This window comes from Mauremys reevesii, linkage group 7 (genome assembly GCF_016161935.1).
Source record: "Mauremys reevesii isolate NIE-2019 linkage group 7, ASM1616193v1, whole genome shotgun sequence".
In the NCBI taxonomy this organism is placed as follows: Eukaryota; Metazoa; Chordata; order Testudines; family Geoemydidae; genus Mauremys; species Mauremys reevesii.
In genome coordinates, this window is record NC_052629.1 from 4,927,472 (window position 1) to 4,950,674 (window position 23,203).

Genomic DNA, 23,203 nt, shown 5'->3' on the forward strand with positions numbered 1-23,203 from the left:
TAGTCGTTCTGCGTGTTGGACACTATTGCAGAGAGACCCGGGTTCAAATGGAGATGGGCACTACCTCTCCCCTTTCATTTCCCCCACCCTGAGAAGTAGTCCCATGGGTCCTGGTTGAGGCACATTGGCAGGATGGTGTAGGAGAAGCATGTGCTGCAGCCGCCCGCACTTTGCCTGGCCTGAGGATTGATTGGTGTTCAGGATTGTGTAGATAGCCCCTTCCCATAGCACTAAATCCGCACCCATCTGAAATCAACTGACCAAGTGGCAGTTTCCTGGTAAAAGGCATGTGCTCCAGAGCTGTATTGGTAAAAGTCCCTAAACGCACTAGAACAGAAAAGCTCTGCGAGAGCACCTTTCTCTGCTGCTTTGGTCAGAGGGCTCTCTTTTGGCTCAGGCTGGCAGAGACCTGAAGTATGTATGATCTGGTGGCTACAGGAAATAGATTTGTGGCCTGTCATCCACAAAAGCCATGGGCAAAAGGGAATTGGTCTCTGCACCCTAGATCTGGTGCCAGGAGGCGGGAGGAGCTTGCATTGCTACTCCCTGTGATGCATGTGTTCTCCGGGTGAGCATGGAAAAAGTCATTCTCATCCCCATTTAACTATACTACATTAGCGCCCAGAGGCCTGTTCGGACCAGGGCCTGGTTGTGCTAGGCACTACAAACACAACAGTAGGCAGGGTCCTTACTGCAAAGAGCTAACAGTCTAAGAAAACAAGCAATATACAGAGGGTGAGGCATGGGGAGAAAATTGGATAAGTTCAGTCGTTATGCACATAGATACTTACTATTTTTAAAAAACTGCTTTGTAATTGCATAAATAAAGCATTGCGTTTCCCTGACTGCCAGCCATTTAAACGCTACTGATTTTCTGATAGGTGTTGCAGCAGAAGTGGATCTAGAGCAGAGATTTTGAAAGAGCAGAGGGTAGTGACCTTACAGGTCCTTTCAGGGAGGCTGTTCCATGCACAGGGGGGCCTGGGCAAGTATGGCTGAAATGGGCATTGAGGGCAGCTTAGCAGGGTCGGGCACTGTGATAAGAGATGAGAGTGGCTCAGGAGGGAGGGTCTGGAAAAGAGGCTTGAATTAGGCTGGAGGGAGGGAGCTAGCGAAGGGTTTCAGAAGGGGAAGTAGGGGGATATGACAGACAGGAAGATGATGGGGGTTTTTAGTATGTGCCCTGTCTTTGTAGGGGCTGAGCTGAAAATAGGCCAGTACCTGAACTGTCTCATTGAAGAAGTGAAAAACAACGGAAGAATTGTCCGTCTGTCCATCACTCGGTCGGAGGTTGCTGCAGCCATTGCAACAGAAGAACAGAACTGGGCGCTCAGTAACTTACTGCCAGGGCTGGTGGTGAAAGCCCAGGTGCAGAAGGTAAAACTCAGCTTTTTCTGAAGGATTGTTGAGGTGGAGTTATGATCGCAGCTGTGATGGACATCTTCCTATGTATTCTGCCCCAGCAAAACTCAGCTGGAATTCAATGAATTTACAAATCCAAATAAGTTATTTCTGCCTGTCAGCACCACCAGCTCAGTCTCCGAAATGGAGCTCTGCTCTGTGCCCAGTCGTCAGGCGTAAAGACGCCGATATCTGTGCTTGGCTGGTGGTGGTGGGGAGGTGCGAGGCAGAGTCAAATCCGGTTTGCTTGTCTCCTGCTCTTGGTCTTGTAGCTCTGTGGAAGAGCAGTTACTCTGTAGGAGTAAAATCTTCTGTTGTGTCAGGCAATGAGCACATCTGGCTCAAAAAGCACAAGGGCAGTAACCAGGAGCCATTTTTGAGTCCCTTTTCCTTCTGTAACAACACTACGGTGTCTAAAAGCCCTAAATATAAACGTAAGTGGCAACTTGCTGGCAGGATGAGTAAAGCATTAACCTTTCAACTCTCCTTGCTTGGCATCCTCTGGACCTTTCTGTTGTGGCTGTGGAAACAGGAGAAACTTTCCTCTTTTTCATATGAGCATTTCCATATGTTCATTCAGAAGTTGAATTTGGGAAAACATGAACGGTGGCGCTCTCCCCAGCTCCGCCCACTTGACTCCGCTTTCAGTACATTATGCAGATCTTTTGATGGTCCTTCTCCTTTGATCATTGGTGAAATAGCTGGCACTGAAAGTTTCAGCATTAGACTTCAGACTTAACAGCCAATCATGTGAATGGGTGCAGCTGACACTGCTGAACTTGTGTTTCAGGCTGCCTACAGACTCAGGCAGACTTCACTGTATTTGTTTACACAGGGTTCTTTTTTGCAACCACAGCGGCTGGGATCTTAGTGGTTGGTTGGTTTTTAAATGGAAATTTGGGATTTGGGAGTGCAAGATGGGAAAAACACCTGCTTGCAAACCAGCACAGGTTGATTCTGGACTTCAGATCAAATGTACAATTAGAAAACTTAAAAGTTTTCTTTTCTAGTAGAGGCAAAAAGCCAACTCTCGAGCAATTAACCTGTCTTTTTCAGCGTGTGTATTATTAAGCACTGACAAGATGCTTATTAGTGGAGGAAGTAAAGTGCCGTCCACATCTTGATCTGATTTTAACACAGATTTAGAGTCATAGAGTTTAAGATCAGGCGGGAACCATCAGATCCTCTAGTCTGACCTCCTGTATATCACAGATCACCAGCACCACCTAGTCGCCCCCAGGCCAAGCAAACCACCAGAATTAGACAAAGGTGTTACAGCCCTCGAGACACTCCACTGTTGTGTGTCACAGGCAGAAAACAGGAGGGACTGAAAGCACCAATCCCTGAGGCCCCTGCAATGGTAGGGCATTGATTTAGTGATTTAATTTTACGCCCTACAGAAGAATTTCTCTCTCTTGGTTTAGGTGACCCCTAATGGCATCTCTCTGAGTTTCCTCTCCTCCTTCACTGGGATTGTGGATTTCATGCACCTGGATCCGAAGAAAGCGGGGAGTTATTCAGAAAGTCAGACGGTGAGTGGATGCTGAAGCGGCCGTAGGAACCAGAAAGCTGTGTAGCCTGTCTGTCTCCTTTCCTTCTCTAACCATTTTTTGGTAAAGGTTTTTTTTTTCTGTGGAATCGGCAGTGTCAGAAATTTTGTTGGCACAGACTTCTTTCTACACCCCAGGTAAAGAGAAGGGAAGCAGCCTATGTCTTTGAGTTCTGAACGTAGCCGCTGGAGAGTCCTGGGGAAGGGTGTCCCTTTACAGTTTTGGCAGCTGAGAGACTCATGGAATATGAGGAATGGCTTGTGGTGGGGGCTGATTGCCCGCAGTCACTCTCCCCTCCCCTTGTCCGCACCGAACTAGCTCACACAATTTAATCAGATAACTAAAGAAAAAATGCCCAGCCCATAAAGACATTACAGCTGAATGATAACACCGCACGTTCCATTGTCCTTGTTCTACCTTGGCGACGCCTCCATGAAGTGATCAGGAGCCAGGTGTGATGTGAGAGTGCAGGGTTGAAAATGGATCTCGGCTCTTCCAGTTGCAGCCTGCCTTACCATCCTGCCATCCTCTCTCCCCTGCAACAGGTGAAGGCCTGCATCCTCTCTGTCCATCCCACCTCCAAAGCAGTACGGCTCACGCTGCGGCAGGTCTTCCTTCAGCCTGGCACCATGCTTGGCCAGCTCGCCAGCAGTCGAATTGGCATGGTGGTGGAAGAGTCAGCGGTGAAAAGCTTCCACGCAAACACTGGCGTCATCTTTGAACTGGACGATGGCACGCTGGCTTTTGCACGTGTAAGTAATGAATGCCCCGTGGCCGGGTTGCACTGTGGGAGGGGTTGCCACAAGCTGGCATGAAATCGCCAACCAAACCAGAGACATCTAGGGAATGGTATTTTAAAAGGTAAGTGGAAATGGTTGTAAATAATGGTTGTCCCGCAGCATTTGCAACCCAGACATTGCACTGTGTTGCTAGTGCATGAGAACCAGGAAGTGAAACTGAGTATACTCTATATTCTACTAGAATTCTTTGAGGGGGCCAACAAGCATGTGGACAAGGCAGATCCAGTGGATATAGTGTATTTAGATTTTCAAAAAGCCTTTGACAAGGTCCCTCACCAAAGGCTCTTAAGTAAAGTAAGCCGTCATGGGATAAGAGGGAAGGTCCTCTCATGGATTGGTAACTGGTTAAAAGATAGGAAACAAAGGGTAGGAATAAATGGTCAGTTTTCAGAATGGAGAGAGGTAAATAGTGGTGGCCCCCAGGGGTCTGTTCTGGGATCAGTCCTATTCAATATATTAATAAGTGATCTGGAAAAAGAGGTAACCAGTGAGGTGGCAAAAAGTGCAGATGATACAAACTTGCTTAAGATAGTTAAGTCCCAGGCAGACTGCAAAGAGCTATAAAAGGATCTCTCAAAACTGGGTGACTGGGCAACAAAATGGCAGATGAAATTCAATATTGATAAATGCAAAGTAACGCACATTGGAAAAACATAATTGTACATATACAATGACGGGGTCTAAATTAACTGTTACCACTCAAGAAAGCGATCTTGGAGTCATTGTGGATAGTTCTCTGAAAGCACCCACTCAATGTGCAGCAGCGTTCAAAGAAGTGAACAGAATGTTGGGGATCATTGAGAGGGATAGATAATAAGACAGAAAATTATCATATTGTCTCTATATCCATGGTATGCTCATATATTGAATACTGCATGCAGATGTGGTCGCCCCATCTCAAAAAAGATACATTGGAATTGAAAAAGGTTCAGAAAAGGGCAACAAAAATGATTAGGGGTCTGGAACGGCTTCCATATGAGGAGAGATTAATAAGATTGGGACTTGTCATCTTGGAAAAGAGACTAAAGAGAAATATGATAGAGCTCTATACAACCATGACAGGTGTGGAGAAAGTAAATAAGGAAGGCCTGCGAGAGGTTGAGCATCCTTCACCCCAGGGGAGGGCACTTGGTAACTTGCAGGACTGGGCTTGAAATCCTTTGGGAAGCCCCTGGTCTTGCAGTGACTGGAACCCCATAGGAGCTCAGGGTGGCCCTTAGAAATGAGGTTACTGTACAGTGTGCCCAGCCTTCATAAAGTACCAGGCTGGCCTCGCACTCAGGTCAAGCCCTGGCCTGGTGGCCTTTTCCTCTTTCTCATGCTCTTAATGGTCTTCAAAAACTTATGCTAGCAGAATGTTGCCACGTAGTGTATATACGCAGTAAAATACAACTTCATCTGCCTGGCAACTATTGTACAAGCTGCTCCCCAAAATAATGGGTTTGTCTGTGTCTTCCTCCCCATCCTCCCAACTAATACTTCCAGAGGGGTGTAAACATTGCATCTCACCTGGGTAAAAACACCCATGTGAAACTTGCTGAGTCTTACTGGTCTGTTTTCTCCTCTTCAGGTCAGTCTAAGTTTCGTTCTCCCAAGTCAGTACCATCTCTATTTCCAAATGGTGATAAATCGCCCTTTTGTTTTTGTAGCTGAAGCATCTTTCGGACACCAAAAAATCCTTCAAACCCGGGGCGTTTAGGGTGGGCAGCAAACACAGATGTCGAATCATTGACTACAGCCTTATGGATGAGCTGGCCCTGTTGTCTTTGAAGCAGTAAGTTTCCCGTGCCGTTCCAGGATTGTTTGTGGGGGCTCCGGGGAGAGAAGGGGTGATAACAAGTGGAAAATATTGTGCTGCTTTGTTTGGCTGGAACCCACCAATTGTGGTTTCCACTCATCTGTCTGTGGCACTCATCTGATGCCCATTACTGGATATCTGAGACGTCACAACCTTGATAGAACAAATAGATGTGAACTATTTCTCCTCCCAACAATCCCTGTGGGGCAGGGCCAGGCTCTTCTCCCCATTGCACAGATGGGAACTGAGGTCCAGAGGGACTTAAGTGACTTGCCCAAGGTCACACAGAAAAGCTGCAACAGAGCAGGTCCCAGGCTTGCATTCTAACCACCGGGCTCTCCTTCCTGTCTAGTAAAGGTGTTGCCCTCGGAGAGCTGGTGGGTTCCCTGCATGCAGGGTTTTGGCTTCTGGCCATCGTCCTTTGTGTCATAAACTGGGACAGAGCTTAGTCGGGTGGCTGGGCCCACCTTAACGGAGGGAAGGTCACCATGACTCTGACTGTGGGGGGACAGAGCACTGATGTGATAAATAGATGCCAGGCGGATTCTGGCAGACCCCAGGGGTAAGGGAAGGGGAGGGGTTGTCTTGTCCTTACCACCTCTGGGTTTTCCCTCACGTTAAAGATGACTCATGCAGCAACCCTTGCTGTATCTTCTCCTAGTCGAATTATTGCTGCTCCGTTTCTGAGATACCAAGACATCTGTCCCGGGCGTGTGGTGGAGGTAAGATCCCGAGAGAACGGTGCACGTTTGGCATTGTAGAGTGTTGGTACTTGCTGCCGCGCCTTAGGTGATGTGTATTTTCCCTGCCTAGTTAATGCCAGTTCACACCTATTTGTTCCAGACCAGTGCTGGAAACGGAGAATGCAAATACAGCACCAGCAAAAATAACTTGCAAGTTCTCCCGACTGTAGTTACCTAACCAACAGTTCAGTCCAGGTGTTCGTCCACGTTGCCTTGGTGAGCTATTTCTCCTCCCAACAATCCCTGTGGGGCAGGGCCAGGCTCAGAGGCCCAAGTGACTTGCCCAAGGTCACACAGAAAAGCTGCAACAGAGCAGGTCCCAGGCTTTGCATTCTAACCACGGGCTCTCCTTCCTGTCTAGTAAAGGTGCCCTCGGAGAGAGTGGATGGATTGCATGCAGGGTTTTGGCTTCTGGCCATCGTCCTTTGTGTCATAAACTGGGACAGAGTTTAGTCGGTGGCTGGGCCCACCTTTACGGGAGGAAGAGGGTAGAATGATCTTTCTAAAGCCTTGTATACCCAATCGTATGTTGGAGATAGACCTGGATCTGACCCTATATATATGTATATTTGACGTCAGTGGGAATTTTACCATTGACTTCAGCAGAACCAGCATGTGGCACATCACTGGCATTGCGGGTGCAAGAAGCAGTGCAGCTTCCCTTATGTAAAGCTGTTGCCCTCCATGTGGTTAATACATTAGTTTGATTTTGGGGGGGGGGCGTGTTTATATTTGGGGGGTTAGTGGGTGGGCTATTGCCCATGTACAGTAACTCCTCACTTAACGCTGTAGTCATGTTCCTGGAAAATGCGACTTCAAGCGAAATGATGTTGAGCGAATCCAATTTCCCCATAAGAATTAATGTAAATGAGGGGGTTAGGTTCCAGGGAAATTTTTTTCACCAGACAAAAGACTACGTTTTATTTATGTATGTACGTACAGATGTATACACCCCCTACCCCAATATAACGCGGTCCGATATAACGCGGTAAAGCAGCGCTCTGGGGGGACGGGGCTGCTTTACCGCGTTATATCCGAATTCGTGTTACCGCAAGCGGTTCCTCTGCGCCCGCCTGTTACTTGCTGCGGCCCTCCCCCGGGGCCCCTCCCGCCCCAGCTCACCTCCGCTCCGCCTCCTCCCACGAGGGCGCCGCAGCTTCACTTCTCCTCCCTCCCAGGCTTGCTGTGCCAATCAGCAAGTAAGGGCGGGGCAGAGAACCTCTCCCCAGCTCACCTGCGCGCTCCCCCCCCCTCCCCAGCTCACCTCCTCCTCCCACAAGCACGCCGCTCAGCTCCGCTTCTCCTCCCTCCCAGGCTTGCCACACCAGCCAGCTGATTGGCGCGGCAAGCCTCGAAGGGAGGGAGGGAGAAGTGGAGCGGCGGTGGCGTGCTCAGGGAGGAGGCAGAGCAGAGTGAGCTGGGGCGGGGAGTGGTTCCTCTCCCTACCCCGATATAACACGGTCTCACCTATAATATGGTGAGATTTTTTGGCTCCTGAGGACTGCGTTATATCGGGGTAGGTAGGTCGGTCGGTCTGTCTATCTATAGACAGACAGACAGAGAGACTCTCTCTCTCTCTAAGTTTTAAACAATTTAATACTGTACACAGCAATGATGACTGTGACGCTTGGTTGAGGAGGTGAAGTCAGAGGGTGGGATCTTTCCCAGGGAATGCCTTGCTGCTAAATGTTGAACTAGAACAGCCGAGCCCTCAAGGGTTAACATATTGTTGTTAATGTAGCCTCACGCTTTACAAGGCAGCACGACTGGAGGGAGATAGCATGGTGGAGAGAGACAGAGACACACTCTGTGTGTCATGGGGCAGGAGAAGGGCGGGGGGACACCATGACATTAGCCCACCCCCCCACAGACACACAGCAAGTAGGAGGCTCCCGGGAGCAGCTCATGGCACTGGGGGGAGGGACAGCTGAACTGCTGGCAGTTGATAGCCTGCTGGGTGGCTGCAGCACAGGAAACTTAGGGGAGCGGGGAGCTGATGGGGGGGCTGCCAGCCCACCCTGGTTCCAAGCCCCCACCAGCTAGCTGCAACGGGCTGCTCTTCCTGCAAGCAGTGGACACAGCAGGCGGCTGCCAAACGACATTAGACAGGAGCATTGCGCAACTTTAAACGATGTCTAATTTATCAGCAACATAACAACGCTAACTGGGACGACTTTAAGTGAGGCGTTACTGTACACCCCAACCTACACTGAAAACTACCCATCCTGCTCTTCTCTCCGGACTCTAGGGCAAAGTGTTGGCTCTGAAACCCTTCGGGATGCAGGTGAAGGTGACGGATCACATCAGGGGGCTGGTGCCTCGCCTGCACCTGGCGGACGTGCTCCTGAAACAACCCGAGAAAAAGTACAGCGTGGGAAGCGAAGTCAAGTGCCGGGTGAGATTCCCCTGCCAGGGGCCAGCCGAGGGCTTGGGCTGTCTTAAGTTGTACTCTTCCACCAGAATGATGCCTGAGCATTTAGAGACTGATCTGATTTCCACTGAGAGCGGGTGACTCTCTGATGCGCTTATTGTTTGTGTATAATGAGTCCGGGGGCGTGAGGTTGCTAGTATTTCGGAAAGAGAAGCTGCTGCCTTTTCTCAGTTACCCCTCCCTATTGGCCTCTGGACTGAGTGTTGGCCAATGTGACTCAGTGTGCAGCCTGACCAAATTACGGCCACGCTTTCAAGCCGCCGCTCCTTTGGATGGTCTCGGGGTGTTTGGTGCCCAGCTACAAACAGCTGGGGTCTGATTTTGAGAGCTTCTGAGCACTCACGTGAAGTGATGCGTGCTGCTTTCAGCAGCTCTGAAAGTCGGGCCCTAGGGGGCTCAGATTGTCCTCCCGATTAGTGGACACTTGAAAATGTTTAGGCCTTAACTTGTCAGCACCATTTTACAGAAAGGAATCTAGTGATACTTGGTCTCTCTTGTTAAAATGCTCTGAGAGCCTTGGATGAACCGAGCACCGTACGTGCTACATGTAATCACTTAACTTCCCAAAACCTCAACAATTTTTAGCAACTTCAGAGGCTGTGACCATTTAAAATCCTTAAGGTGATTCCTTGTAGGAATCTGCATATTGAATAGGAAACCGCTCCATTTCCCTGTGCTACTTCTCAGAAGTAATGGTGTCCTCTCTCGGGCAGTGACGTACTGAAATAGATTCTGTCTTCTCTGAAGAGAAGCGCGGATTTTATGGGCTTTACTCCCACCCACTTCCATGCACACTTTTAATGCACCTTCCTGGTTTTCCGTTAGACTCACTGATACTGACAGAGTATCCTGCATCTCATTTGGGGGCCAGTGTTGCTCCTGTTCTAGCTTGATGGCCTTTGAATAGAGAGATTCAATCCAAGGGAAACCCACCAGGAACTTGGCCACCAAGTCACTTGACGACACCTGCTTTAGCAGAATTAGCTTCTGAGACATTGTCAGCATTAGTGTTTATAAAGCACTTTGCCTTTCCTCCGAGGATCTCAAAGTGCTGTTGCGTCTGTATGTCTGAAGCTAGTGCAGACTTGTAGACATATTTGGGATTCTTGTACGTAGTGAATATGAATCAAGGATTTGGTGCCTTTTCCCTGATTGAAAAGCATTTGTGCAGTCACTCTAACCTCTCCCCCGGCGCGCTCTCCTAGGTGTTAATATCCAATCCTGAAGAAAAGAAGCTGATCCTAACTCTGAAGAAAACTCTGGTCATGTCAAAATTTCCAATCCTCACTAGTTACGAGGCTGCAAAGCCCGGCCTGATCGCTCACGGCTTCATTGTGTGCGCTAGGGAATTCGGCTGCATTGTGAAGTTCTACAATGACGTTAAAGGTCTGGTTCCCAAGAACGAGCTGAGCTCAGAGCCCATACCTTCCCCAGAGAAAGTCTTCTACAAAGGCCAGGTAACTAATACACACGCGCGCGTGCGCACACCCATTGATAAATGCAACAGAGGCATTTGTGACATTGCACTGACAGATAAGAAAGAGGCCGCAAGCTGGTTGGTTGTGGATGGGAGGTTCCGGTGAGAATCCAGTGCACCTAGAGAGTTGTAAAGGGATATTCACAAGCCAGGCACACCTCAGATGAGATCTGCCTGGTGCTGTGGTTTGCAGTGTGGGAGGTGTTGGGCCCTCTGCTGTGCTAGGGTTAGACAGGCTATCGAAAAGTCTAGCCTGCTACAAGGAATCATCTGCGTGCCACTGGCTTTGAGTCCCTGAAGTAGGCAATTCCTTGACAGTCGCGTGACACTGTCACACCACTGCATCATTGTAAGGACAATCTGATAACAGGGAGGAAGGGGCTCCTGAGGGGAGATGAGGCCACTCGCTCCAGGATAGGGTCCCAGTTTTCTGTCCCCTGCCTTGTTGCATCCCCTTAACTCTCAGGAGCTGGATGTCCATACCTACAAACTCACCTGTGTCCTAAGGCTTAAAGGACTCAAATCAGAGGCCTTTACTGGAAACTCTTCCTGTCTTGGGAAATCATTTAACAGGCACAGACAACACGGGAAGGAATCGAAAGGATCTGGGATTCTGAAAACGCTCCTGTGGAGCAATTGATTCCTCTTTCCTGTATGCAGTTAAACAGGCTGGGCTGTAAGAGACTCCTTCCCCTCAAGAACTTTGCAGAGCTGTGTTCTTGTACATTTCCAGGCCTTGCCTGATTCCGAGAGTGCAGCAGGCACAGAGCTGTGTGACGTGGTCTGCACAGCTCGGGTGGCAAAGAAATCTAGCCCCAGGGGAGGTGGCTTGTTGGATTGCTCAGCGGAGGGGTTGGGGTCTATGCTGAGGCCCTTGTTTTCAGAAGAATGAAAACTTTTATTTTCAGGATCAGGAGAACAATCTTTAAAGTCTACATTTTAAAAATCCAACCCATGCTGTGCCTGGTGACTTTACCAATGTCCAAGCACTTTTAATTCCAGTCTGTGCTTTGGGCCGTCCCCGTGAGGCTTGTGACCTGCTCAGAGTGTTCCTGGATCCTTTTGTTTGTTTTTAATTCAGGAATCTATAGCAGCTGCAGAAAGGGCAGGATGGTCTGGTGGTGGGAGTCAGGATACCTGGGTTCTATTCCCAGCTCTGTCTTGGGCAAGTCATTTTAACGACGCTGTACCTCAGTTTCCCACCTGTGAAGTGAGAATTACACTTGCCTCATACTGGTTTTGTGAATCTGAATTCACTCATGTTGGTTGAATGCCCTGATGGCCTTGGGTGCAAGGGGAAGAGTTGCTGAGTATTTATTTCGCTGCCTTATGCACTGTACTGCTGTACACTGCATGTAAGAGTGGAGGGGTGGATCTACAGAAAACTCACTGTCTTTATTTATTTATTTTTAAATCTCTTTACAATAGGTTGTCAAAGTCATAGTCTTAAAATGTGAGCCTGAGCAGGAGAAGCTGCTGCTGTCATTCAATTTGATGAGCAGACCTGTCTCTGAGGCCGAAGGAGAACAAATTCCGAAGAAGAATCGGCAAGTGGCTTATGAAACTGGACAGGTATTGATTGTAAATGCCCCCGCTCTCCTCTTCCCCCTCCTGTCTGGTTACTAAGGAAAGGATTCAGTGCAACTTTGAATTATTTTACTTCTAAAACCTGTCGAAAGGTTCTCACTAGATGGTGACAGCTGGGTTTTGTACAAGTGTCATCCCCAAATAAGTTTTTAGACTAAAGTAAATGAGACCATGACTCATGCAGGAGTGTATGTTAGAGAAAATACTTATGTGAATACATTGGACTGGTCAGTCACAAAGCACTTAAAGAGACAGGGTGAGGTGCAAGCCAGGGAGGAACAAGAGGTGAAAAGAGGCTGGTAGATGCAGAAAGGCTGTTTCGGATGGCAGGCAAATGAGGAGCTAGCATCTTTGCATCTCCTATTGTGAGGTTGGTATCTCGTTAGGATGCTAGGGAGGGTCTGATGCGCTTTAGAAGAGGGAGCACAAAAGAGCCCCATGAAATTATCCCAAGAGTAGGGTGTTAACTTCAGCAGTTCCAGTACATAGATTATACGGTCAGAGGGGACCCCTGTGATCATCTAGTCTGACCTCCTCTATAACACCGGTCATAGGACTGCCCTGAAGTAATTCCTGTTGGATGTGGTGGTCACGTCCATTTCTCAAACTGTAATGCTGCAGTGTGCTAACACCTGCCATGTTTACACTTGCCTCACACTGGTTTTGCGAATCTGAATTCACTCATGTTGGTTGAATGCAGAGGTGGCTGCATTTCAGTGTTAGGTAAATATTTGCCATAAAGACAATAGTTTTTAAGTGCTTCAGTATCCCTTTGGAATGAAAGACACTGCTGACACATAAATACAAGTGTTACTACTGCAAGCACAGGGATGTTCTGTTTTGTTTAAATGATCCCTCCCCCCCCCACACCGCCCGCATCTCCCATCTGATCAAATGAATTTTCCAGACTTTGACTTCTGTGATTTGTTGAGATTGTTTTATATTAAATGTGTCAGATGCTTCTGAGGTTCTCTGCTGTTGGAATGAGACAGTTCCTTGTGCATAGCTGGAGGAACCTCAGAACTGTTTACAGTCTTACGTTACATGTCTCCTGTTCTCTGTTCAGATGGTTGACGTGAAAGTCCTGAAGAAGAAGGATAACGGCTTGGAGGTTTCCATCTTGTCGGACAATGTTTCCGCCCACCTTCCCACAATGCACCTGTCCGACCACGTGGTTAACTGTAAACTCCTGTACCATTGGCTACAAGAGGGTGACATCCTCCACAAGGTTATGTGCCTAAGTGACAAGGGAGGACACATTGTATCCTTGACTCTTCATTCATGAAGGCTCTGGCCATTAAACACACACCTTGATGGAACAATCTATTTCAAATCTAGACTGTACACAAGGAAGAGGAATTACACTAGTTTAAGGTGTGGGGCTGGTTCCATACTCAGGAACCAAGGATGATTTGAAGGGCTGGTATCTTGCAAACTACCCACCCTTGAATTGAATCTTGTATGCTGCTGGGAATCCAATCAGCGATAGGACATGTTTCTAGCCCTAGTAGATTGTGAGGTATCAGACTTTAAAATCACAACATTCTGATTACTGACTTGTTTTTCTCCCCAGCTTGCATGCATAAATGTCAGTTGTGACATGACTTTAGTAAACAGCTAGCACTGAAAACCAACTAATTGTACGGATTGTAATCAGGGAATTCCAGCGTCCAAATGGGGCAATGGATTAATCTCCAACTGTCACAATTTGTGAGATATTGGCTGCCAAAATTATCGGTGGAGGGAAAGCAAGGTGGTAATCGGAATGCTGTGATTTTAAGATCCTGTATTGTACAACCTGCAAAGGCTCTGGTGAGACCCTCTGGTGATACCAAGGGATTTAGTAGGCTCCTGAACTTTTTTCCTCTCCCTTCTTCCCCTGATTAGAAGGCCCTGTTCCTTGACTGTTTGTTCAGACCCTGTGCAGAAAGCCTGCGATGATCTCTGCTGTACAGGAGGAGCAAGTGGTGAGGAGTTTCTCTGAAATCCAACCTGGGATGCAGCTGGCTGGTTATGTGAGGAACATTATGTCCTATGGAGTGTTTGTGGAGTTCCCATTTGGTCTAGCCGGACTGGCCCCCAAAGCGGTAAGCTGGTTGTGACTGTCCCTCTTAAAGCACCATGTTTGCAGGCCCAAGAAATGTGGCTCTAAGCAGGGCTAGAGGGCAGATAGACTGCAGGTCTCCTGCACTCACGCTGCCCAGCCCACTGGTAGTAAAAACTGCTGCTGGGGTTGTATTTATAGAGTTCTAGGTGTCTCCGTGATATGGGAGGGAAGGGGCAGGAAAGAGCATGAAGGCAAATGGGGATGCTACAAGCGCTGAAAAGAGCCCTCTTTCCAAATCACACCACATCTCCCCCACCACCTGTCTGCTGGCATATCTGGGACTGCAATGCAAAACGCAACTGCTACAGTGGGTAGCTAGCACCTCATGGAGGAGATCGGGAATTGCGACTCCTCGGTTCTATTCCCAGGCCTGCCACTGATCTGCTCTGTCACCTTGTGCCAGTCACTTAACCTCTCTGTGCCTGGGGGATAATACCTGCCAACATCAGAGAGGGGTTGAAGCTTAATTGATGTTTGTAAAAATACTCTAAAGCACTCTCATGAAAGATGCTATAGTTTAATAGGATTGTTAAGCAGCTGCCTCTGCTGACCTCTTTTCCAAACAGGACATGAGTGACAAGTTTGTGACGGACACCAAAGACCATTTTGTGGTGGGACAGACGGTGGTTGCCAACGTGACGAGCATGGACGAGGAGAAGCAGCGTATCCTCTTGTGTCTGAAGCTGTCTGAGGTCGGCTCGGAAGACCCCGCTGCTGAGAGCTTCTCCTTCCTGAGCCAGTGCTTTGAGGAGATGAAGGAGGTCAGGGACATTATGCGCAGAAGAAGTAAGTTTGGGAACAGAGCCGCAAAAGCCATTCAGGTGATCACGTCATGACACTTAGCACTAGAGAAATAATGCAAGGTATAAACTACCCCTTTGCCTTCCATATAAGAGAAAGATCAAAGCAAGCAATGGCTTGTGAGCCCGGTTTGTTAAGAGAGGAGGGTATATAGAATGAATCCAGGCCTTGAAAGGCTACAAACAGGAACAAAACTTTCTGGAACTCTTGTCAGGAGTGGACACACATAGCAAACCAAGAACCAGGCTGCACTCCCATTGTAAGTCTGTGGGAGTTGTGTTGTTGATTTCAGTGGGAGCAGGTTGAGGGCCTGAGTGATTAAGAACAGAGGATTAAGAGCTATGATATTACTAGCCTTATGCTGAAATAGAATAGAAAGAGCCAGGGAGACACAATGGGACAAAACTTGGTGCCTGCTAGTTCCTGGGAGGCGGGTGAAGAGCAGAATCCTCTGAGAAGGTCACTGGACCTTTCCATGCAGATTTATCCGATCAGTACTTCGATACTGTGGTCAAGGATACAGTAAGGAAAACCACATTTAAAAAAAAAAAAGGGAAGGCAAAGGTGAAATCTACCTAACAGAAAGAGGGAGGGGTTTGTGGTGAGCCAGTTTGTTCGTTTGCTTGGGAAAAATATTTGCTGGCTGCCCCACAGCCCAAGTAGACAGGGAAAGTACTTCTATATCTCTGAATGTCTGCTGTGCAGTCCCCGTGTGCGTACCAACCACCTACCACCCAGACCTGAATGCCGTGAGAGCCCTGGTCACCTGTACGTAGATGCCTCTCCGCATACAGACGCACGTACTAAAAGCAGGAACATTTGTGAGGGTATAGAACTGCTTTGTTTAGAAAAGAGGCACTAAATAAATGCACTAGTGCTTAGATACCAAAGTGAAAGGCACCGTAGGAAATACAGATCTCACATACAGACCATAATAGACTGGAAATGCACGAAGAGGGAATTAGCTGGTAATTGGATAAGACCTGAATTGGGCTGCATGAATGCTATATGCCATGCCTCCAGGAAGGCCTCGTTCAGTTATAGGTTAACAGTCCTGGGACAGTAAATATCTCTAGTGATCATCAGTGTGGTTTTGAATTTTTAGTTTTTCATAAGTGTTTCTATTGGGATTAAGTTTTAATCCTATTTCTTTGTGTGTTGGGGGTCTAAACTATCTAATTCTATCCCTTTTTAAAGAAGGGCATAAAAACTCATACTAAGCAAAGGTGAATCCTGCTTCTTTGCTTCTGCAAAAGATACAGTGGAAATAAAATAACTCTCTACCTTTTCCCACTCTGTCGGTTTAGATCATTCCAAGGTGGCCCAAAACCTCTGTGGATTGATGCCTGGGCAGAAACTTGAGCTGGTCGTTCAGGAAGTGAGGTGGGATGGCTCAGCATTCTTTAACGGCAGCTGTGTTGCTGGGTTGACCGTGACAGCCACTCGCTATCACGTTGGAGGTTAGGAATTTCTTTTCTGGTCTTATTTCTTTGTGTTTCATCGTCACTGGGTGGGATACACAGTTGTCTCAAGCTGCTTTGTCTGGAATGAAATAAATTGCTGGTTAAACAGTGAGGGGTGTTACTTATTCGTGAGAATGGGATAGTCCGGGTGAGGGCTCCTGAGTTTCTATTTCTAGCTCTGCCACTGATCCAGAGCATGGTTTGGGGCAGGTTGAGTAAACCTGTCTGGGACTCTGTTGTCCTGATCAGTAAAATGGGGATAGTACTCCCCTACCTCACAGGGTTTCTGTGAGGCTTAATTAGTGCTTTGAGATCCTCAGATGAAAGGTGCTATAGAAGGATAAAGTATTAATGAACAGTTTTTAGTTTTTTCCCCTTCCTCCTTTAGGAGCTGGAATATGTTCAGTTGCGGCATAATTTTTCTCTTGATTCAAGTAACTTTATTAAGCAAAACTGCAATTTCAAATCTATTTTAATTCAAATAATAGCCCAGAAAAGTTTTTAAACAGAGCTGAAAATTATCCTAGTCATTCAGAACAGTTTTTAACTTTGTTTTATCATTACTAACGTGTGTGTGTGTGTGTGTGTGTGTGTGTGTGTACACACACACGTACACCATATACAAAGTTTCCATACAAGTATTTGCAAATTTTACTCAAGCCTGCATTTGTTGCCTTTTAATAGACCCATTTGTGTTTAGTTACAACCTTTTAATCTGGATATTTATTTTGTTCAAATTCAAAATAATGATAACCATACATACAACAGGCAGTGTTACCTAGTGGAAGGAGCACTGGCCTGGAATTTGAGACCTGAGTTCTATTCCCAGCTATGCCACTGGCCTGCTGGGTAACTTTGGACGAGTCACCTCCCTGCTCTGTGCCTCAGTTTTCCCCCTCTCTAAAATGGGGGTAATGGTACTGACCTCCTTTGTAAAGGACTTTGAAATCTCCTGATGAAAAGTCCTGTATACAAGCTAGGTATGATTATTATTTATTGTAAAATTGACTTGATCCTGCTGTTAGGTTGGCTGTCTCTCTCCCCCCACCCCCCGTGAAAGGATAACGCTCCCTCAACATTAGTGGCATGGAGAAAAAGTGTGGATCGATCCTCTTTTTTTTTTTTAAAACATGAGCTACTGCACATCTGGCTGCTAGTAGTAACCGTATTATGAATGGGTCCTTCCCTGACTCCGTAACCTCCTCTGGACTGTGAAACAGTTTTACTGTTAACATGCTAGCATTAGTAGCTCAGGTTGTCCTTGAGTGTGCTGCCCCTCGGCTTTGTCACACCCCAGGGTCATGACTGAGAGAAATCCTTTGGGGCTATCAGCAGTTAATCTTCTTGTTTTTATAGACAAGAGTTTGGTCGCTGGTCAAAAAGCAAGAGTCTTGGTTCTCCATGTTGATGCCCTCAAATCAGCAGTTCATGTCTCCCTTCGAGAAGAGCTGTTGAACCCAAAAGCCAAACGGGTACGTCTAGCTTGTGTTCTTTTATTAGGTCTCATGTGTTTCTGTCCCTGTGCCAGGTATGCATTTACCTGGGTAATGGATTTTAAATAATGCTCAGGTGGGAAATGTTTCACACAAGTGGCGGTGGGCGGGGAGAAGGGGCACAAATGTCTTAGCTTGGAATCCAAAGTTCCTGCAGATAAGTCACCATCAGTCTCTGTTTGACAGTTAATGGAAAACTCCCAGCACCCTGCTGTCGTGCAGCATGTAGCAGAAGAGTTTGCCATTGCCTCACTGGTGGAGACAGGTCAGCTGACTGCCATTCCCGTGGCCTCTCACTTCAATGACACATTCCGTTTTGACTCGGAGAAGCTGAAGGTGGGACAAGCTGTCTCTGTAACATTAAAAACCGTGCTGACAGGTGACCATGGTGTCCTGTTAGCAGTGCAAGGCCCAGCAAAGAAAAGGGCTTTTATAAGGTCCCGGAAAGAGTCGGAGACAGTAGAGGAGGGTTTGGCTGCAGTGAAACACTCCCTGTGCTTGGGAGATGTGGTCAAAGGAACTGTGAAGTCCGTCAGACCTACCTACGTGACAGTTGCCATTGATGACAAGCTAATGGGCTCCATCCACACGTCCCAGATCCTGGATGAAGTCCCCATAGGCTCCTTTCCAACATCCAGGCTGAAAGCTGGGCAGAAGGTGACTGCCCGGGTCATTGGAGGCCGAGATGTGAAGACTTACAGGTAGGAAAAAAAGCTTCTATGTCACTTCCAGGGGAAGCAGGCGGTGGAGTAGTAATTTAGTTCAGATTAACCAGGTCTCTTCCTCTGTATCGTCCAGGCATTTCGTATCCCAGCTGTGCCTGCTGGAGGCCCCAAGGGAATCTTCCCCTGTCATGTTCCATGCCCCGACTTGCGGGGGGGTCAGTACTGTGGTGGGCTAGCACATTATACTTGTATCACTGCCGATGGGCATTTTATCCCTGGCTTAGATCACAGGGTAGAGAGTCTGGGGTCTGCCTTAGTCAAAGCTCCCGTTGACTTCCAATGGAGCAGGAGCTAGTCCCGAGTGAAAGTTAAGGGCCTGATTTCAGAGGTAACGAAACTTGCAACTCCAATCTAATTTCAGTCGAATTTAGGCACCTTATTCCCTTAGGTTTATCCAAAACCCCCGGTCTGAGTGCCTAGCACAGCTGGTCATCTCACAGATCCCATTTCAGCCCCCCACTGTGAGGAAGGAGGCTCCTCAAATGTAGGCCGAGAAAGAGGATAACTCTACTTTGGGAAACAGAGCTAATCTGCCCAGGGTTTGCCGCCAGGACCGGTCCGGCAGTGGCTCTGTTACAGAGCCAGCACCGGGGATGGTGCCCTAGCAGTGTCTCGTTTTGGAGTGGATGGGCGTGAGGAAAGGGCTGAGCACTAGAACTGGGAGGCTTGGTTTTAAGAGTGCTTGGCCTTGTGCTGTGCTGGTAACGGGCCGGGGAGAGAGACGGAATTGAATGGTTTCCTGTGTTGCAGGTATTTGCCCATCACCCATCCACACTTCACTCAGTCCATTCCAGAGCTCAGCATTCGACCCAGGTAAGAGCTGCAGATTCTGTACTCGCCTCCTGCCCACCTGGGTTAATGTTTGTAAAGCGCCGTGAAGATGGAAAGTGCCAAGTGCCGAATTCCACCCTGTCAGCTGTTGCTGGGGGAACTGCTGGCCCTTTGGGGAAGGGAGAAGGGTGGCAGCATTTGGGATCCACAACCCCTGCGTGCCACAGAGCTCTGCTCTGCAGAGGCTCTCTTGCCCTCCAGCCTACGGAGGATACGAGGAACAGGCCAGGAGCCAGGAATCTGCGAGACAACAGGACACATAAGCATATCGCTCCCTTCTTTCCAACTCTCTTCTGGCCACTACGAGTTAAAGCTCCTACTGCTCCTCTAACACACCCTTGAGCTGCCTAGCATGGGAGATGGGTCAGACCACACCCTAGTGCTTCTCTCTGCATTGGGGGGACTTGCTTTAAATTGTGGGAGTTCCTGCACTGTGCAGAATAAGGGAAAGAGAGTGGGGATGACCTTTACAGGGATGCCGCCCAGGGGATATTTCATCATCATAAACAGTCTCCTGGATTCACAATGCGTCCATGCACTGCCTAGAGCTGGGACCCTGGGACTGTAATATTTTTCCATCTGCTCCTGTCTCTACCCTTTGCGAACAGTGATCTGAAGGGGGATGGCGGCACAGCTCTGAGCCCCGAAGGAGGCAAGCCCAGTGAGCGGCTCAGGCCCTACAAAGCTGGGCAGACAGTAACCTGCTTTGTGAAGAAGGTGAGATTTGGAAGCTTCCGAAATAAATGCTGGGAAAGGGCCAACGTAGGGCCTGGTTCCAGCCCGTAGTCTGAAAAATGCAGACGTGCCAGTAAAATGCTGGATCGGTGCATCCAAAATCCAGCCCTAGTCTTTGACGACGGAAGGAAATAGGAAGAAGCAGAGGAGACTGCATGCATGTTAGTCTGCATGCAGTGCCCCCCCCCCCCCCAGTGCTCCAGCAGAACGTCATTTTTGGGGGAAAGCTCCCCCAATTCCAAATGTGCCAGATGCTGGAACACCTGAGCCTTTGTGTGAGAATCACTGAAGTGTAGCAGCAGACCCTGTAGTAGCAAGATATCACTGGGGCCAATTCATGGTTCCCTCCCACCCAAAAGACCTCTCTGGTAAGGTGGATTCTGTCAGTATCTGTCTGCAGAGAATTCCAAACGCTGATTCCCCTCTTCGGGGAGACTCCTTCCTCTCCTCTGAGAGCACAAAGAAGCACCTCTCCTGTCTCTAAGTCCTAATCAATAAGCGATTGGGATCAGGGCCGGAAATGCTGGGGGAGGTTTTCTGGCTTGTGGTATGCAGGACACCTGGCTAGATGATCATAACTGGACCCTTCTGGCCTTGATCTGTGAATTTTCTCTCTCCAACGAATCCATGAAGCTTCTTGTAAGTCTAACATTCTCTTCTGTGGTTGGTTGGTTCCTTCTCAGTACAACACCATAAAGATGTGGCTGGAGGTGGAGGTCACCCCTGAGATTCGAGGAAGAGTTCCCCAGCTGCTGCTTTCCCTTAACCCCAAGGTAAGTCCTCGCCAGAGAATCAAATGCACAAAGGTTTTGCACACACGAGGCTGCAAGCACCCAAACACAAAAATGTCTCAAGCAGCCTCCAACCTTTTGGTTCCTCTTTGCTTCCTGATCCTGTGGCATAGCTGGGGCTGGGCACGCGCTTCCTCTTTCTGCCTGAATAGCTACTCCATAAGGAGTATTGCTGACTTGGTTATTTTTAGAGAAACGTTAGATTGTGAATGTTATTAGTTGTTTTTCTTTTCAAAGGGGAACTGCAGAGGTTCCGAATCAAATGCCAGATCGTTAGCAGAACAAATCAGATCTATTTGCCTCTTAATAATTTGGAAATCGGTTCCTTGCCGAGCGAGTCCTTTTACCCTTCTCTCTTTCTTTCCTCCACCCCACCACCTTGTAGACTAACTCACTGTGCAACCTCTGTCTCTTTAGAGTTGCTTTTTTTTATATTGGCAACAATATAATAATAGCTAGCTCTTACGTAGTGCTTTTCAGCAGTAGATCTCAAAGCATGTCGGCATCATTATCCCCATTTTACAGACTGGGAAACTAAGCCACAGGGTGGCACATGACTAGCCCCAGGTCACCCAGCAAGCCAGTGGCAGGGTTGGGAATAGACTTAATGTCTCCTGAATCCCAGTCCAGTGTTTTGTTTTGTTCTCCATGGGGCCAGGCTGCCTCCCTAAAACGTGAGCAGTTAGAAATGCTGTGTTTACCGCTAGATTTATCCAGCGTCACAGTGACATTTCTTTATCAGGGTTTAATAGACGTGCAGAAGATGCCTATATGCCAAGTGTAGCTCTCGAAATGTCCTGAGATTACCTTGGTTAAAATCAAGATGAGTGGCTGAAGTCCCTGGTAATGAGCAAAGGACTCTCTCCTCTCAGGTCTTAAAGCATCCAGAAAAGAGCTTCAAGAATGGTCAAGCTTTGTCTGCAACAGTTACTGGCACAGATGCCTCTGAGACCAACCTCTGCCTGTCACTTACAGGTATAGTAAAACCTCGTTATCTGCAGTACTCTTCCTGTTAGAGTTCCTCCATCTGCTCGGTAACTAGAAATGGTCCTGGACTGAAACCGTGGGATCAGAACGCTGCAAGCCAGAGCCAAACTTTGTGTCTTTATCCTGGGCAGAACTAACACCCTGAATCTGGATCCAGAGTTCAAGGTGTTTTGGTTTTCAGACTCAGCCTGTACGTAGAGGTTCCAGCCTTTAGACTAAAGCAGCAGTTCTCCTTTGAGGTGTGTCAGGCAGGGTCCTCGTCTCTGCTTTCTTCTGAAACAACTTGGTTTCTGACTGATCTCCATCAGACCCCAGATGGCACACAAGCTGTTCACCAATTACTATGGGTCTGGGTATAATGGGTCCAGGGTCATATCTGGGAGGAAGGGTTGTGAGTGGTTGAACGTGGCATCATTGTTACAAAAGGGATCGTGAACTGAGAGAGCCGCACAGGCCCCATGGAGCCACCTGGGGATGGTAGGTGACTGGGGAAGTAATGCCAGACCTCCTTTCTATCCACTTGACTCCCTCACCCCAAGTGTTCAAGCTTGGAATATCTTCACCCTTTTGTGGGGTCCGGCTGAAATAACCCCTCTGAAATGCCCGCGCTCTTGGCAGGAGTCCACTCGCTGGCGGAAGGAACCGTCACCCTGGGCACCGTAATGAAGGTGACACCACACGTCGGCCTGACCGTTGCACTTCCCTTTGGAAAGACCGGCAAAGCCAGCATCTTTCATCTGAGCGATTCGTACGCTGAGCAGCCGCTAAAGAACTACAGCATTGGGAAGCTCGTCAGGTCAGAGATTCTCCTCTTCTCCTGAAGTCTCTTGTTGCCTCCTCAAGTGGTGGGGGGGCTGGAAGACTCCTTCAGTAGTGACGAGATCCCCAGTGGGTTGGTTGGCAGCAGCACTGAGGGGTTTTCCTTGCATTCCAGCTGGAGTGTTACCCCTTCTGGGGCAAATTGTAGAGAGTTAGAGGGCATATAGCTCTTTGGCTCCTCAGGGGGAGAAGGTTGTAACCTTATGTTTGTATCTGCTTGGGGCAGCCACCCGCTTCCTGTGTGCCCACGTCCTTCAGTCCCCTTTTCAGACCCCATTTCTTAAAGAAGAAGGGTGTTGCAGTGCTTAGGGTGCTAATTTGGGACTTGGGAGATCTGCATTTAATTCCCAGGGACTTTGGACAAATCACTTACACCCTGTGTTCCCTCTAAGCTGCACTGCCACGCAGCAGCGTCTCTAGGGCCGCAAAGGTGCTCAGGGCTTCAGCAGGGAGAGGCACCTCTCCCCTGGCCCCAGGCCCGGAGCTGCTGCAGCCAGGGAGAGGCGCCTCTCCCCTCTTTCAGCCCAGGTGCTGCTGCAGGGAGAGAGGGCTGGGGGGAGCCCCCTCTCTCTCTTTCTTTCGTTCTCCCTGCTGTGGCCCCAGGGCAGCCTGCACCCTAACCTCATCCCTGGCCCCACTCCAAAGCCCACACCCCCAGCCAGAG

General features: G+C 48.4%; 1 protein-coding gene across 2 annotated transcripts in view; it reads left to right on the forward strand.

Annotated features, from left to right (window-relative positions):
- PDCD11 (programmed cell death 11) overlaps positions 1-23,203 on the forward strand; it is a 45,731-nt gene that overhangs the window by 9,827 nt on the left and 12,701 nt on the right. For both annotated transcript variants that reach the window (XM_039481959.1, XM_039481960.1), the window contains exons 7-25: positions 1,196-1,377; positions 2,826-2,933; positions 3,497-3,703; positions 5,401-5,525; positions 6,211-6,271; positions 8,541-8,687; positions 9,929-10,180; positions 11,629-11,772; positions 12,854-13,048; positions 13,704-13,874; positions 14,461-14,680; positions 16,003-16,155; positions 17,515-17,630; positions 17,838-18,352; positions 19,127-19,189; positions 19,816-19,924; positions 20,626-20,715; positions 21,606-21,708; positions 22,339-22,516. In XM_039481959.1, the coding sequence (XP_039337893.1) occupies positions 1,196-1,377; positions 2,826-2,933; positions 3,497-3,703; positions 5,401-5,525; positions 6,211-6,271; positions 8,541-8,687; positions 9,929-10,180; positions 11,629-11,772; positions 12,854-13,048; positions 13,704-13,874; positions 14,461-14,680; positions 16,003-16,155; positions 17,515-17,630; positions 17,838-18,352; positions 19,127-19,189; positions 19,816-19,924; positions 20,626-20,715; positions 21,606-21,708; positions 22,339-22,516 (3,139 nt within the window). The remainder of the gene's footprint in view (positions 1-1,195; positions 1,378-2,825; positions 2,934-3,496; positions 3,704-5,400; positions 5,526-6,210; positions 6,272-8,540; positions 8,688-9,928; positions 10,181-11,628; positions 11,773-12,853; positions 13,049-13,703; positions 13,875-14,460; positions 14,681-16,002; positions 16,156-17,514; positions 17,631-17,837; positions 18,353-19,126; positions 19,190-19,815; positions 19,925-20,625; positions 20,716-21,605; positions 21,709-22,338; positions 22,517-23,203) is intronic.